Below are 17,000 nucleotides of genomic sequence, written 5' to 3'. Positions count from 1 at the left end.
CCTTTTTATTGTAGCGTATAGTAACGAGTACAGTGAGTCAAAATGTCTAATAGTGTATATTTTATATGTATTGTAGTCTATCATTTACACTAACTCTAGAAGAATAATTCAGGGATGGGCAATTAATTTTCCCAAGAGACCACAATTAGGGCCTAATTGTAACATCTACTCTTACCAGTAGCAGCTTATAAAGGAATAATTAATATTGAGCAGAACTGAGTTCATCTTATTGGTCCAGCCCTCCACAACAGTCTCAGTTTCCCATGTTGCCACTTGGGAAAATTAACTCACCACACCCAATTTAAGTTGATGTTGAAATTGTGTAAAACACGGTGAGCATTTTTGATTTGAACAAATCTTTATTTCACTCCCTGTTTGCTAATCATCCTCTGTCTCCCATCTAACAAGTTAGTTTTGGGCTTTTTAACCCTTTACCTTCATTGAATGTTGCATCTTCATAGAGCTATTCACTTAGCTGTCAACTTAGCTAGGGTGTCACACACACATATTTTCAATGGTATTTATCTCTTTATCCAGAGGGACAGCTTCTTCAACCATCTCTCCACCCGCTTTAGAGAGGTGTGGGTGATGCAGTTCCACAACAGCCTTGTATAGCCCTGCTCCAAGGACTCCTCCAATAGGGGGGGCAACTAGAGGCACCCACCACCATCCGTTTCCAGCCCTACACAGATAAAGGCAGCAAACCACAAAAAAGTAAATAGTTAATTAATAATGAAAAGTAGTTGGGGGGGGGTTATTCTTGACTAATCCTTGATTAAGGTGGAAAAAGCAAAAGAAAATGATATGGCCTTTTTGTGTACCTGAACACATCAGATCCCCAGCCTGCCATGGCAGTGAAAACCCTGGGTGCGATGTCTCTGGTGGGGTTGATGGCATAGCCACTATTGCTACCCAAAGAAATGCCAATGAGAAGCACCAGGAAACCCGCAAATGCAGGCTCACTTCCTGCTGGCGCTGGTTTGTTCTTCTGGTCGGATAGAGCCATAAGGCACAGTAGTAGCATCGCTGTGCCAAATACCTTCCCCAAACACACACATAGAACAAAAACATCAGTCTGGAAAGATAACCGTGTAGAAAGCCATCTAGTAAAGGAAATCATTCATGCTGATTATGTCTGATGATGGAGAGTTGTAACTATGAAGCTTTAGTTGACTTTCAGTGCTACCTGGTCAAAAAATCCAGCTATCAGAGAGAGGTATGGAGCAGGATAGGTGGCAAAGATACCAGCAGTGGCCTTCTCACCAGTCACAGTCAGGTTTCCTCTACAGTAGTCATGAATGGCTTCTGCAAACGTATCAAACAGATAAATCGTGATAGTTGTGTGACTCCAAGAAATCGCAGCAATACTTCAGTAACAGTGCCTCCAGATCTGTATGAGTTGTTTTCCATGTGGTTTTTATAATACTTTTTCTAGGACGTTTGCCGCTTAGGACACATGATGGTGCAGTACAGCATGGTGGGCCTCTTCATAATGTGTTCCACATGTGTAGATGCAGAAAAACATCAGATAAGCTTTAAATTTAAATCATGCATGGGCCGATTTCCTGAGACTTTGCTTCTTTGTTTTTGAACCTTCAAGTGACCTAGATACCTATTTTTTCTTTTTTAACACATACTGTTGCGTTTCCTCACCATAGTAGACAGCATAAATTGTCCCTGCTGCAAGAAATGACCCCAATAGCTGTGCCGAAATATAAAGAGGTAGCATCTTCCACGGGAGGCGGCGAAACACACACATTGTGAATGATACAGCGCCATTCATATGAGCCCCTGAAACAGATCAAAAGAGCAAAATATGACTGCTGAACAACAATTGGAAAGCATTTCATAGGTTTTGATGTCATCATCTTTCATACCCGAGATCTTCCCTCCAACATGAGACCCCATGGCAACAGCCAGTCCAAAACCCAGGTTGATGCTGAGGTACTGTCCAAAAGCTCCCTGACCAGTCACTACCTGGGCCACAGACCCCAAGCCCAATGACTGGAGACAAAGAGAACCCATATATCATTTATGCAGTCAAACATAGAAACAGATTACAAGAAATACTTTCCAGGAAGCTTATTTCACAATATAAGAAATGTTTGAGGCAAACTGTGATTAAGTGCTGGCAGCCAGATTCTTTTGTAATCGACAATAGCAGTTTCTCACTGTAAAAAATCTTATAGTGTAACACTGTCAGCTGTTTGGTTGCTATTATTCTGCCACTTTAAATCTAATAGTAATGATTGTAAAACACCTGTAAAATATCTCAATTTACTGTAAATATTTGGCTGTAAAAACAAACTCATCCTGAGCTCCTTGTCTTTTTGACATATGACAAGATATCAGCTCATCACATGATTCTCCTACTCCTTGCACTGCAGATTTATATGAATGTCAGTTTATCAGCCACCACTACACTGAATGCTGCCAGGATGCAAGGAGTTGGACCACAGTTACAGTCTTGAAGCAACATAAACATAATTTCCTGTACAACTTTTCCCTCTCCAGCAATGGAATTGTCTAACAAAACATTTTTAAAAATCCTGTGCACCAGCTTGATATGATGTAGGGAAAGCCACTCAACAAATATATAGTGTGCATCCAGAAAGTATTCACAGCCTTTGCAAAATATTTTGTTGAAGCACCTTTGGCTGCAATTACAGCCTCAAGCCTTTTGTTTTTGGTGAACCAGCACTCCTTATTCAACTTGGTGGAGCTTGAGATACTCTACAGTCATTTTCAGACAGGTTCCTTCCCTCTGGCTGGGCTGCTTAAGGACATTTGCAGAGCTGTGCCAAAGCCGCTCCTTTGTCATCTTGGCTTTGTGCTTAGGGTCGTTGTCCTGCTGGAAGAGAGCTGCTTCGCCCAATCCAGTCTAGAGCTCTTGGGAGCACATTATCATCCAGGATGTCTCTGTATATTGCACATTCATTCATTCAAGTTCCTGCTGCTGAAAAACATCCCACAGCATGATGCTGCCACCATTTTACTACTGAGTTCAAATTTTATTTCATCAGACCAGAGGATTTGGTTTCTCATGGTATGAGAGTCCTTCAGGTGCTTTTTGGTATATCCCAGGTGGGCTGTCATTTGACTTTTACTGAGAAGTAGCTTCTGTCTGGTTACTACCACACTGGCCTGATTGGTGAAGTGCTACAGAAATGGTTGTACTTCTGGAAGGTTTTCCTCTCTCTACAGAGCAACACTGGAGCTCTGTCAGAGTGACCATTGGGTTCTTCATTAGCTTCCTAACTATGGCTATTCCAAAATGGAATAACCTGGAGCCAGATAATTGAGGCTCTGTGCCTTGAAACTGTCCTGTCTCAGAGGTCTCCAGACAATTTCTTGGACATCATGGCTTGGTTTTTGCTCTGACATGCACTGTCAGCTGTGGGACATCATACAAACAGGTGTGTGCCTCTCCAAATCACATCCAGTTGGCTGACTTTACCACAGGTGGAAGTTGTCGAAACACCAGTGGAACATCAGAGGCTCAGTGGACACTCAATTTTGAGTGTCACAACAAAATGTGGTGAATACTTATGTACATGTTATAGTTTTGCTTTTTTATTTTTATATCTATTTATAAACATTTCAATATTTTTTTACCTTTGTCATTATGAAGTATTGTGTTTAGAATTTTTTAGGTGAAAAATGAATTGAATCCATTTTGAAATATCACTGTAACATGACAAAAATGTGGAAGTGTTGTGAATACTTTCTGGATGTAAACAAGAAGCACTCTGAGAGTTTAAACCTCCACAACGCAGCTCACTCTCTGGGCAGAATTTACTTTTAAGAGAATGGTATAATTCAGTTTATTTTCTTTGTTCGCACACATTTTTGTTCTCACATGTTTTAAATCTGTATACGGTACTATATGTTCACAATACACATCACACTTGTAAGCGTCATAGTTTCTAAGTTATAAGGTTTTTTTGTAACTTTTCAACCGATGAATAATTTAAGTCTCCTAGAAGGCTTTAGTGAATGTAAGCCAAATTTTAATGGCATGTTAACATGACCTTATCTACACGCCTAGAAAGTGTTATCAGAATTGAGCTGTCTTGCTTATAGACAGATTGACACGCACCCAAATGCTACCAAAAGAATAACCTCTCTGACGGAGGTAAGTAGCAAAAAGTTAAGTTTTTTGGGAGGTTTTTTTTGTTTGTTTGTTTTAATTATTTCTAGAAGTACCTTCGTTTCTAAACATACTGTATAAGTAACATTTTCTTTCTTACTTAAAAGTTAAAAGGCTGAGTTGCACAATTAATTTTCATTTTAATTATGGTACTGCACAAATGTAAAAGACACCACACTACTGAATTATCTTGCTTTTAACTCAAGCGGCTATGTTATCAGGGTAAAAAAAAATGCTGACACTGAAAAACTGTAGCCATTCTATCAGGAAACAGGAAAAGTCTGGTTCCCCCAACAAAGTCACGAGTATTTTGTTTCTGTCAGGATTCCGAATCACAAACACAGTAAGTGCAATTCTTTTGTGCTCACATTCAGGCATTTACGCTTCCCATGTTCATCATGTTATAAATGCATGTGTTTTTCTTCCAGGCTTCTAAGTAAAAGGTTTATTGTAACAGCTGACAGCTGACGTGTGACTTCTGGAAACCTCTTCAGCTGGCTTGCTGCCTGACTATTACTCTATAATAATACTAGACTCTCAGGTTCATTCACTGAACCTGACAATGTGACTGTTAATAGTGCTTATGTGTGTGTGTGTATTTGGGAGAATGTTGCAACTTATCAGGATAAAGAGCACGACATTAATGATTAATAGCATATGGGTGCTACAGATAAGCAATTAGATTCTAAACAGAAAGAAGACCCGATAAATGAAAAGTCAAAATGTCAGCGGAATCATGGATTTGAGAGGTGCTTTTACAGTTTTTAATGAGATATTACATATTATTATTTGAAAGCATATGACACTTCAGAAATCTTGTGATAATACTGTATTCTTACCATCATGACATATGTGCTAAGTGATTCAGCAAGTCCCACACGAATGAGTTCATTCTTTAGCCAAACTTTGGATCGAGTTACTTTACCTCCCCTCTGCTGAAACACCCTGGGTTTTACTGACTGCACCAAGTCCTTCATTTCTTCTTCTTCTACTTTTTCTTCCTCTTCTTCTTTCCTTCCAACCTCAGGACTTTTTTTTACCCTTTTTGAATGAGAAAAAAAAAACTACACATTCAGCCTTGGTTGAAAAATTTATGAAGTGACTGGCACACAGTACTTTGCAAACAAGACCAACTTTTTGTCTCCTGACCTCAAAAGTTCCCCTTTTTCCACTCACTTACCTAATTGTGTTTCTCAGTCTCTCTTTGTCACTCACATCCAATGGAAGTTGTCCACAATTTAAAGGCTTCAACACACTCTCACCCACCTCCACCCCCTTCTTCTCTCCCCTCCTCCTGGAAATGGCCAAAGATACAGTGACACACACCCTGCTGTGCTTGATTATCTGTCAAATTTGTCATAATAAAAACACTTTAAATACATCTGTGGAGTACTTTATTCAGAACTGAAACTCATTACAAGTTAACTTACTAAAAGGCTGAATAAGATGTTTTTATTTTTTTTATATTATTATTTATGGCTTTTACAGCAACAAAAAGTTACCTTGAAATTATTATGTAGACTTTTTTTAATTGTTCCATGTTGTTTTGTGCACATGTTCTGTATACTTCTGATTATATGAAATGCACTTTACATCTACACTTACACTTCGCACCTTACATTACTGAAGTGGGGTCAAAACAGCATAAACTATTGGTTGAAGCAAGGCTGCTACAGTAACACACTATCTGGACTTCATAGCATTACAAAGTCCATACATGCTTTTTCTCTCCTAAATAAGCAAAAGAAACACAACAACAAAAACTGAAAAGTAGATTACGATGGCTACAACTTTGGAAGTTTGTAGGTGATAAAAGTTGATCAATACACACAAACAATTTCCAGCTGCAAAATCTGATTTTCACCAATACTGGTTACTTCAGTATAAATGTCGTATTTATTGATTTCAGCTGTTTCAGATTTGTTTATTTTATTGATCGCACAAAAAAGGGTAATTCAGCGCCCAGCTTGCTCACACAGTCATAAACAACCTAACCAAACCTGAGTCTGTAGTAAATGACGTGACAGTGTGGACTGCCATGAAATTTTATGTTCATGTTCCCTGAAAAGTTAATTGTAATGTCTTTGATCTTTGAAAATAATGCTACGTTTGTTCAATCTTAGTATGCTTAAATGTGCACTCAGCCTGACTAATGATGTTTATAGTTTAGGGCTGCAATGATTCATTGCATAATTCAAATAACTCAATGATAAAAAATGTAAAAAAAAAAAAGTCCTCGAGGCAAATTTTTCGACGCTTCGTTTAAATTCTATATAAACGTTTCACCCACATTTGGGAATAAAATAGACCTGCGATAAACACGTATTTAGGAGCATGTATGTGAATACAAATTTTGACAACAATAAGCCCAGGCAGGCCCTGGTTTTTAAAAAGAAATACTGATAATATGCAGATGAACTGTTAATTTAGTCTGATACCATGATTAAATTAGCCCACTTTCTATCACTGTGGCCCGTGACACCAGCAACAAACAGCGGTGAGTCTAAAGGGGGGCATGGGTTGTCTGCAGATTGTGTCAGAGCTCTGTGTGCGGGCAGGCGGAAACCATAGCTTTATTGCTGGCGATAAACAAAACATGAACTGAAAAACAGACCGCTGAAAACAGAAACACACAGGCACAATTTGAGGGTATGACGCGGCAGAGAGCAAAGGTAAACACAGGGGAGTAATCAGGGAGTGGAAAACAGGAGGGAGACACAGCTGGGAGGGATTAGGGCTAACGAGACGGGGAGCGAAGCTAGACACACTGACATCAGCCACAACCCTTCAAAATAAAACAGGAAACAATTCACAAAGACACAGACTAAGAAATGCAGACTTACACAGAGGGAACACACGGGCAGAAAAAACTAAGCACAGAACTAAACCTAAACTAAACATGAGGGCATAAGAACTAAACCCTAAACTGGAATAAGCTGGAACATAGAATAATAATAATAATCAACACAGGATAGCTAAAGAATCAGAACATAAATTATAATACAGAAGAATACCAAAAACATAAGAAACAGAAAATGCTGGATCAGAATGACCCAGAACCGGGACAGATTGTTCAAAATGCTGCTGCTAGGCTTCTGACCAAAACATCTAAGTACTCACATGTGACCCACTTATTATTTAGCATACAAGGCTGAGACCTAAGGGAGACAGAGCTGTTGCCACTGTGTCTCCTTGACTGTGCAACTCTCTCCCACTGAGCATAAGATCTGTGGACTCAGTAGTCTCTTTTAAACAACAACTAAAAACACATCTTTTTAGAATTGCATTGCATTAACTTTTGTCTGTTTTTGTTTTATAATTCGTTATCTCTGTGTGAAGCACTTTGTGATCTTTTATCCATATTTCACGGTCTGGCTGGCAGACCGTGGGGATATGGGGGAATGAGGACCCAGAACGCATGGTTCTGCGATTCAAACAGTGCACTTTATTTACAGTGAAGGCTGTAAACACAATAACTCCCCGTTGCTCCCTTGAATCCCGTGTGTGTGCTCCCCACTGTTGTGTTTTCGCACACCCTGTGCGTGCTGCCGTTCTGGTCCACTCTTCCACCTGGGGGGAAAACCACAAAAACAGCCATCAACACCAACCCCAGCGGGCATACACGAACTGCACCGTCGTACGCTGACACACACTAACTTGGGTAGACAACTCAATGATCCCACACCGGTGGGAGCTCCAACACTCTCCTAAGTAGCTCCCCCGACGAGCCCTGACCACCAACAGATGTGTGGCAGGAACTTCAGGTGTGGCCAGTCCTCTTGCAGGGCCACACCCATCAGGCCTGCATGGGCTGTTCTCCATCCTCCAGCCACATATATACATATAATGAGTGGAACACCGAACAACACAGAATAGTACAGAAAAACACACATCCCCAAATAACAACACTACTACTACTACTAATAATAATAATAATAATAACGATAATAACAGTCCATCCTGCTTAAGGACCCCCCGAGTCCTCCAGAGCCGGGTCCATGACACATAAAGGTGCTATATAAATAAAACTTTACTTACTTACTTAGTAGACCCTGTACTTGACTGTACTTGAGATTATTTATTTCATTTGGAATTTAAGAACATTTTTTCTTTAAAAAAATTAATTTGACAGATGTTGTTTAAGCAGTTAAACTTAAAAAAAATGCAATTCCTAAAATAGAAACCAATGAGTAGTTCATTCTGAAAGACCTATTTTTCTCTTTTGAATATTTATTATTGCACATTAATAAAACAAAAGCATTTTCTTATCAGATTCCTCGATTAATCAATGGAATAATTGCTAGAATACTCGATTACTAAAATAATTAATGGCTACAGCCTTCAAAATAAGACAAAGTTCATCCTTATAATGGCTCTGGATTGGTACACTTTATTGTAGAATATCTTAGTTAGCTAATGTTTAAATATTTAATAGCTCTTGGGGTTTTTTCACAGTGGCACTGAGAGGCCAAACAGACTGCAACTTAAGAAAACATCAGCATATATTTTGAGGTAAGTTGATTTATAGTGTTATATCATATTTTATAAGGATTTTATGTGTTTGTATCATCTCTGTTCACTCCTGTCAGACTCATTTAGCAAAAATCATCCTGTTTAAGGTTCAGTTTTCCTCTGTTCTATATGAATTAAGACAGTTATGATATGGCATGATTATACTCACAAATTAAAGGAATATTTAATATACCAGTCTACTTATTTTATCAGAAACATGCAATTTACAGCTTTGTTAATCGGATGGTTGCCGGTTCGAGCCCCGGCTCCGACAGTCTCGGTCGGTGTGCTCTTGGACAAAACACTTCACCCATTGCCAAACTGGTGGTGGTCAGAGGGCCCGGTGGCGCCAGTGTCCGGCAGCCTAGCCTCTGTCAGTGCACCTCAGGGCTGTGGCTACAATGTAGCTTGCCATCACCAGTGTGTGAATGTGTGTGTGAATGGGTGGATGACTGAATGTAGTATAAAGTGCTTTGGGGTCCTTAGGGACTAAGTAAAGCGCTATACAAATACAGGCCATTTACCATTTACTTGGCATGTGTGTTAAACTAAAGCATCACACAGTATCAAGGGAAGTAGGGAGTAAATTTAAAAGAAAAGGCTGTTTTTGCTATTATCTATTGTTTGCTGTTGTTCCTAGGGTAATTTACTCTTGGCATCCTGAGGGAGTTTATGCAGTTGGTAGTCTATGGCTGTTAAATATTTCAGTAGGATGAGGGTTAAATTGTAACTTTAGTTACTTTGTGTTCTGTTGTATTGTGTGTGCTTTTGCGCTGTTTTTCTATTTGCTTATGTTTTCTTAGGTTGCAGTCTGTTTGGCCTCTCAGGGCCACAGTATTTTTCCTCCAAGCTTGACTCTCGACTCATGCCTGCGAAGTTTGGGAGAGATTGGACATTGTGTTTTCGAGTGACAGCAGATTACTGCTTTTTGGCGAGTGATTGAAACTCCACATGCTAACTCCCTAAACGTAAAATGCTTCACAATTTAACATCACAAAGGTGTTTAGATTCCATGCTTCCACTGGAGATCGTGTCGCTCTGATGAAATCCCTTGGAGGAGTTCGTCAAAGTATGAGGCCTGAAAAGAGGGGAAAATGTCGCCAAAATTACACATTAATTTTAAAATGCCTGACTTCCTGTTGGATTTGGGATATTGCTCCAAGAGACTTTTTTGTACATCTTGGTACCCTACATAAGCTTACCAGGTTTCAGACTCATAGATGAAACACGGAGCAGGGGCTGATGTTTTTAAATTTTGCAGGGGGCGCTGTGGAGCCATTTTGCAATATTCCATGAAAATGACTAGAAAACCCTCATCACATTGGAGGTGTGGGCCAAATGTCAAGAGTTTTTAAACTTTCCAAGCCCCTCAACAGCCACTTCATCTTTCATGGTGAACCGCCTTGCCACCAGGGTGTGCTGTTCAGTTTAAACTCACAATTTTTGTCACTGAAGCATCATGAGGGACTGTTAATATTCCCCGCTTTTGAGGTGGACCTGATGAACCTGTGAAAATCAGTATATCAAAGTGAAAGACATGACATCTCCTGTTCCCACTAGGTGGTGCTCTGCGTATTCCTGACAATGGGCATATCAATCTGTTCAGGATGGCTACGTAATCATGTCTGTAAAATTTGGTAATGATCAGACTGGATTTCTTTAAGTTATGGCGTTTTCGTTCTTCACGGCGAGACATCAATGTTCGCCATCCTGCTGGGGTCATGCCAGTTCGCAAAAACTCACAGTTTTCCATGTATTGCCAAGACCAACTCCTTAATGCTTTCCTGGACAAATTTGAGGCTACATGGTTCACCGACATCTATACTGTACCTCAAAGTGTAAAACATGACATTTCCTGTTCCCACTAGGTGGCGCTATTGCCGTTGTCAAATATGGCAAGTGAAATATGTTCAGGGGCAGAGTCTTATCATATGTCGGAAGTTTGGTCCAGATGGGACACTTTATATGGAAATGAGAGCAAATAAGATTTTCATGGCAAATTATCAAAATTTACCGTGGCGCCACGACCACACCCTTGTCCGAAAACTCAAAAGCTCTACAATTTAATATGGCCCAGGTGTGTAGTTGACACTGACCAAATATGAAGCGTATACGATCAAATCCCAAGGAGGAGTTCGCAAAAGTACAAGGCCTGGAAATGGCAAAATCAGATACAAAATGTCACCTTCAATCCAAAATGGCGGACTTCCTGTTGGGTGTGCATCAATGGTCCCAATGACTTTTTTGTCCGTCTCAGCATGATACACGTGTGGGCCCAATTTCATTCATGTAGCTCAAACTATGTGTTCCTAGGGTTGCATTTAACAACACATAGGTGGCGCTCCAGAGCCATTTTCCAATGCTCATATATAAAACCTTTAAAATACGAAATTTTTCACCAGACCTGACATGTGTGCAAAATTTCATGAGTTTTTGAGCATGTTAAAGCCCTCAAAAAGGCACTTGTTTTACCTGAATAATAATAAGAAGAAACGGAGCAGATACAATAGGGCCTTCGCACTCTCGGTGCTCAGGCCCTAATAAAACCCATAGGTTAGACAAAAAGAGGCAAAAAAGCACCCCTGGACAAACCCCACCAGACATACTGGACTGCCGGAGGATTCTTTATTCCTCCCACCGTCCAAAGACATGCAGCTTGTGGGGATAGGTTAATTGATTAATCCAAATTGCCCATAGGTGTGAATACGCGAGTGAATGTGAGCACGAATGGTTGTCTGTCTCTGTGTGTTAGCCCTGCGACAGACTGGCGAGCTGTCAAGGGTGTACCCTGCCTCTCGCCCTATGACAGCTGGGATAGGCTCCAGCATCCACCGCGACCCTGAAAAGGATAAGCGGAAGCGAATGGATGGATGGATGGATGGATGGATGGATGTTTGGATAGTTTCATCAGTTATCCAGCACTAAACTAAGAATTTTTACAAATGTTGATCCTATGAAAATAGTGTTTACCTCTGAAGCTCCCTCACGCTAAAAATAAAAATAAAATATTATTCACTTCTTAACATGAACTATTAATTTTGATTCAAATGAAACTGAAACATATCTAATCAAAGGTTTATTTATTCAAATCATTAATTGTTAGGGAAAATGTACTTGCTATTAACAATCAAGTAACCTTCATTACACCAGATTCCATTAAATGTTGCACTTTTGTAACAAAATTACATAACATTGAATTAGCTAAAATCAGCAGTTTGGGCAGTGAAACATTTGATCTGCCATGGTAATCAAACTGCATATCCCACTTCCTCCAAACCAGGAATGTCAAACACAAGGCCTTGGGGCCAGGATCAGCTGGGAAAAGACCCCAGTGTAAAGGAATGCACTGATTTTGGAGTTTTAACTGTATTTTCATAGGTTTTTGAGTGTTTGCTACTAATAAAGAGAAAATAGTTTTTGCACTATCTTCTACATACTGAGTCATTCTGCTCATGGTAGTCTAAGGAGCTTGGTTTCACAAAACGTAAAGAAGTCCAGTCACTTTCCTTCCAAGCTCCTTAGAGTAAATGTGTATTTGCACTGACAGAAATTGGCTGCTGATTGGGAAAACTGTGTTTGTTACTCTTAGCAATCCAACAAACATCACAAAAAGAACTTAACATCCAAAAGATTGGTTAAGACTTGTATCTTCACAAAGAAGTTCTGCTTCATTTTGTGTGAGTATTTCCACAAACTTTGAAGTTTAGGGTCCCTTTTTTCATCACGTGCTCTACAAGTAACACCTGGCTTATTGGATTACCTGGAGCCTGGAATTCATTTTGTCTTCTAAGAATTTAAATTGGTGATCAAGAAACATGACAACTAAGAGGCTAACAGAAGATATTGAAGAAGTTAAGAAGTCTCTTAACTTCATGTCAGAGGAATTGAGTAAGGTGGTGAAACAGCAAGCAGGACTGCTGGACTTAATTGAAGAAGTAAGACAACTGAAGATTGTGATTAAGGAAAAAGACAAGAAGATTGAAGAGCTGGAAAAAAAGAGTTGAAGATTTGGAGCAGTATACAAGAATGGAAGATGTGATTATTTCTGGACTGAAGACAAATCACTACACCTATGCACGGAGTACAGCAGGTGACAAGGAGGGGGAAGATGCACCAAGAGCTGAAAAGGATTTGCTTGAGCAGCAAGTTATTCAGTTTTTCAAAGACAAAGACATTCTTTTGGATAGCAAAAACATAGCTGCATGTCATACTATTCCACAAAAACATACCAAGATGCCAACTATCATACTACGATTTGTGAACAGGAAATATAAAGTTGAACTGTTAAAGATGGGAAAGAAGTTAAAGGGAACCGGCGTATATGTGAATGAGCATCTCACCAAGAGAAATGCTGAAATTGCACGACAGGCAAGACTATTGAAGAAGTAAAGGCACATCCAAGATACCTGGACTAGGAACTGTAAGGTATTCATAAGACTTAATGGGACACCAGAACAAGCTAAAGTAATTGTTGTCAGAGACATTGCAGATCTTGAGAGATTTAAACAAAAGAAATAGAGTTCAGTGTAGAAAAGAATTGTGTTGCTGACTGTGATATGAACAATATCTGATAAGTGTGAGAAAAATAACTATGCATGTGAATGTGAACAAAATAAAAGGCAAAAAAATGGAATATTTTGGATCTCATGATTATAAATTTTATGAGTTGGACAATAGTATTGATCCAGATATCCACCTCTATCAGAATGTTGATATGACATGTGAATATTATAATGGGGAAGAGTTGGATCCCAAGATAAAAGGTTTTTCATTAATCCACTTTAACAGTCGGAGTCTTTACAGTAATTTTTCTAAAATCAAAGCGTTTCTTGATCAATTCCAAAATAAGTTTGCAGTGGTAGCAATTTCAGAAACATGGTTGAATGATGACAAAGAATTGCAAGATGGACTAGAGGGATATGAAATGTTTTGGCAAAATAGGAAGAATAGAAGAGGAGGGGGTGTTGCTATGTTTGTTTTTTCATATCTTAAATGTAAAGTTGTTAACAATATGACTGCTGTGATTGATAGATAACTTGATGGAATGTTTAACCATTGAAATTCAGGTTGAAAGATCGAAAAACATATTAGTTAGCTGCATTTATCATACATCTGCATCCTGTATAGATCAGTTTACTAAAGAAATTTCTGTAATATTAAAAAAACACAAGGAGAAGGTGACTTTTTTTTGTGGTGATTTTAACATTGATCTATTGAAGGCAAACGACCATAATAAGACGTTTAGTTTTGGATTCCATCCGTTGATTCTAAAGCCGAGCAGATTAATGATGGATAGCGCCACTTTGATCGACAATATTTTTGTCAATAAGATAGACGGCAAGCTACATAGTGGACTGTTAGTCACAGATGTAAGTGATCACTTGCCTGTCTTTTCAGTGTTTGAAATGAACAATCAACTTCATTTTCAAGAGGAAAAGCAAATTTATTTCAGTGGTAGAATAAAAACACCAGAACAAATTGCGGCTTTTAAAACAGACTTAGAAAATTATGACTGGCAAAAAGTTTATATCGAAGACACTAATGATGCATACAATGCGTTTTTGGATATATTTTTGTCAATCTATGACAGCCATTGTCCAATTAAAAGGTTTTCTGAAAATTATAAAAAGAAAAAAACCATGGTTTACACAAGGTCTGGAAAGAGCCTGTAAAAAGAAAAATAGGATATACAAGATTTTTTTGACACATAGAACAAAGGAAAATGAAGACAAATATAAGAAATATCGAAATAAATTAACATCTATTATACGATATGAAAAGAAAAGATATTATGAACAGCTGCTTCAAAAACATAAAAGTAATATTAAGGCTACCTGGAGTGTATTAAATAGGATAATAAAAAATCAACATAATATATGTTCTCCAACACGTATTGTAAAAAGAGGTAATGTAGTGATTGATAATACTGAGAGCATAGTTAATGAATTTAATGATTACTTTGTTAATGTAGGTCCCAACTTGGCAAAAGAGATTTCTGTACCAGGAGGAAATGATGAAGTAGATTCTACTTCTTGTAAATGTAGCTGAATGTTTCTTGGTGGAGTCTGTGAGAGTGACATTGTAGAAGTGGTGAGTAAATTCAAGAGTAAAAAATCCATGGATTGTGACGACCTTGACATGTCGTTCTTCATAGTGTCCTTCAACCGTTAACATATATTTGTAACAAATCATTTCAAACTGGAATTTTTCCAGATAAAATGAAAATTGCCAAAGTGATCCCACTATATAAAACTGGTGATAAACAGATTGTGTCAAACTATAGACCGGTATCTTTACTGCCTCAGTTTTCAAAGATTCTTGAAAAACTATTTGCAAACAAACTAGATTCCTTTATTGATAAATATGATTTATTGAATGATCATCAGTATGGGTTCAGAAGAAATCGCTCAACATCTCTAGCTGTGATGGAATTTATTGAAAATATTGCAATGGCTGTGGATGAAAAATAGTTTGGAATAGGTGTGTTTATTGATTTACGTAAAGCCTTTGATACGATAGATAATTCTTTACTTTTACAGAAGTTTGAAAGGTATGGTTTAAGAGGTGTTGTAGAATTTTGGTTAAATAGTTACTTGAATAATAGGTTCCAATATGTGAGTATTAATAACATGAAATCTAAACTTAGAAAAGTAACTTGTGGAGTTCCGCAAGGATCTGTTTTGGGACCTAAGTTATTTTTACTTTATATAAATGATATTTGTACAGCCAGTGATACTTTAAAATATGTGATGTTTGCTGATGATACAAACTTGTTTTGCTCTGGAAAAGACATAAAGAAATTACTGAAAACAGTGGAAACAGAACTCATGAAGTTTTCAATGATAGTTTATTAAATACAAACCAGATGGTTTGTATTTAATAAACTATCATTGAATGAAAGTAAAACAAAATTTATGTTATTTGGAGGTAATAAAAGTAATATTAAAGTAAAATTGAATTTAAATAAGGTTGAAATTGAAAGGGTATATGAGACAAAATTTTTAGGAGTAATTATTGATGATAAACTTTGTTTGAAGCCCCACATAGAACATGTGAAAAGGAAATTATCCAAGTCTATTTCTATTCTTTATAAAACAAGAGATTTTTTTGAATGAGATATAGGATAGGATTGGATATAGGGAGTCCACCAACCAGTTTTTTGTAGGATCATCTATGTTAAAATTCATGGACATATTCTAAAACTTTAGAAATGATATATCGTGTGATGAAAAAGAATGTTCCAATTTGTATTTTAAGTATGTTTCAACTAAGAGATGGAAAATATGATTTGAGGGGGTCTTATAAGTTTGAAATGTCACGGGCTGCGATGGCAGACCGTGGAGTGGCAATGAAAGTAGGGCCCAAAACGCGAGACTCTTAGCGAAGGACAGTGGATTTATTTACAGGAGGTGAAAAACACACAACTATATACAAAATCCCAGCACTGTGGTCCCGTGGTGATTCTCCCTGAATCCCACACAGTGCAGATGTCCGTAAAAGAGAAAGGTGGCGACTCCAAAAAAACTCCAATTCCCACACCGTGACTTAGAAACACACTCCGCTCCAGATTCGAGTTCTGACTCAAGGATCCAGCGTCGGCCTCAGCTCAGCTGCAGTCTTAAATGCCGTTCCCTTGACGAGCGTAATCTGCTGCAGCTGGCAGAGGACGACAAGCGGCAGGTGTGGCTGTCTCTGGAGCAGAAACACTTCCAGGTTCGCAGTCTCCTCAGCGAACCCACACCTCCGGAAGCTCACACGGAGACACATGGAGAAACGGAGAGCAAACCAAAACAACACACGGAAAACATAAACATAAACATATACTGAAAATACATGAGCCCTGGGTCCCTAGACCCAGGCCATGACAGTACCCCCCCTCTAAGGGTCGGCTCCCGACGACCCAAAACAAAACAAAAACCACAACCCAACCACCCCAGGGCGGGCGGCGGGGGGGATAACAGGACGGAGGGCCGGAACCAACCCCCAAATGACCAAATAGTTCATCTCAAAAGTCCCAGAGGCTCAACCGCGACTCCAGCGGAGGCACAAAACAGTTCAATAACCCCCCAAAACCGTGGCGTGAGAAAACCAGTTCAGGCGGCCAGTAACTATAACACAAGAGTTCAGGTGGCCTACCTCGGGTCCCGTGATAGCAACGGAATACTTCAGGCGCCCTGCAGTGTCGCAACAGCTCCGGCGGGCGGCCACGGGTCCGGTGGCAGCAATGTGACAGCTCCGGCGGCCGACCGCGGGTCCGGTGGCGGCGGCGTTGCAACAGCTCCGGCGGACGGCCACAGGTCCGGTGGCGGCGGCGTTGCAACAGCTCCGGCGGGTGGTG

The 17,000-nt window shown here is 39.2% G+C and overlaps 1 protein-coding gene across 1 annotated transcript; it reads right to left on the bottom strand.

Annotated features, from left to right (window-relative positions):
• Window positions 1–123: 123 nt before the first annotated feature.
• Window positions 124–5,506, bottom strand: aqp7 (aquaporin 7). Its single transcript, XM_080891507.1, has 7 exons — window positions 5,331–5,506; window positions 4,990–5,191; window positions 1,878–2,004; window positions 1,654–1,791; window positions 1,187–1,305; window positions 822–1,039; window positions 124–682 (listed from the first exon to the last, which is right to left on the bottom strand). Exons 2-7 carry the CDS (start codon window positions 5,125–5,127, stop codon window positions 496–498), a joined length of 927 nt encoding a protein of 308 aa, XP_080747633.1. The 5' UTR covers window positions 5,128–5,191; window positions 5,331–5,506; the 3' UTR covers window positions 124–495.
• Window positions 5,507–17,000: the final 11,494 nt, after the last annotated feature.

The sequence above is a fragment of the Rhamphochromis sp. 'chilingali' genome (assembly GCF_963969265.1).
Source record: "Rhamphochromis sp. 'chilingali' genome assembly, chromosome: 9".
Taxonomy (NCBI): domain Eukaryota; kingdom Metazoa; phylum Chordata; class Actinopteri; order Cichliformes; family Cichlidae; genus Rhamphochromis; species Rhamphochromis sp. 'chilingali'.
The sequence above is the reverse complement of the archived record's forward strand: the minus strand, read 5'-3'. Positions and strand labels throughout refer to the sequence as shown.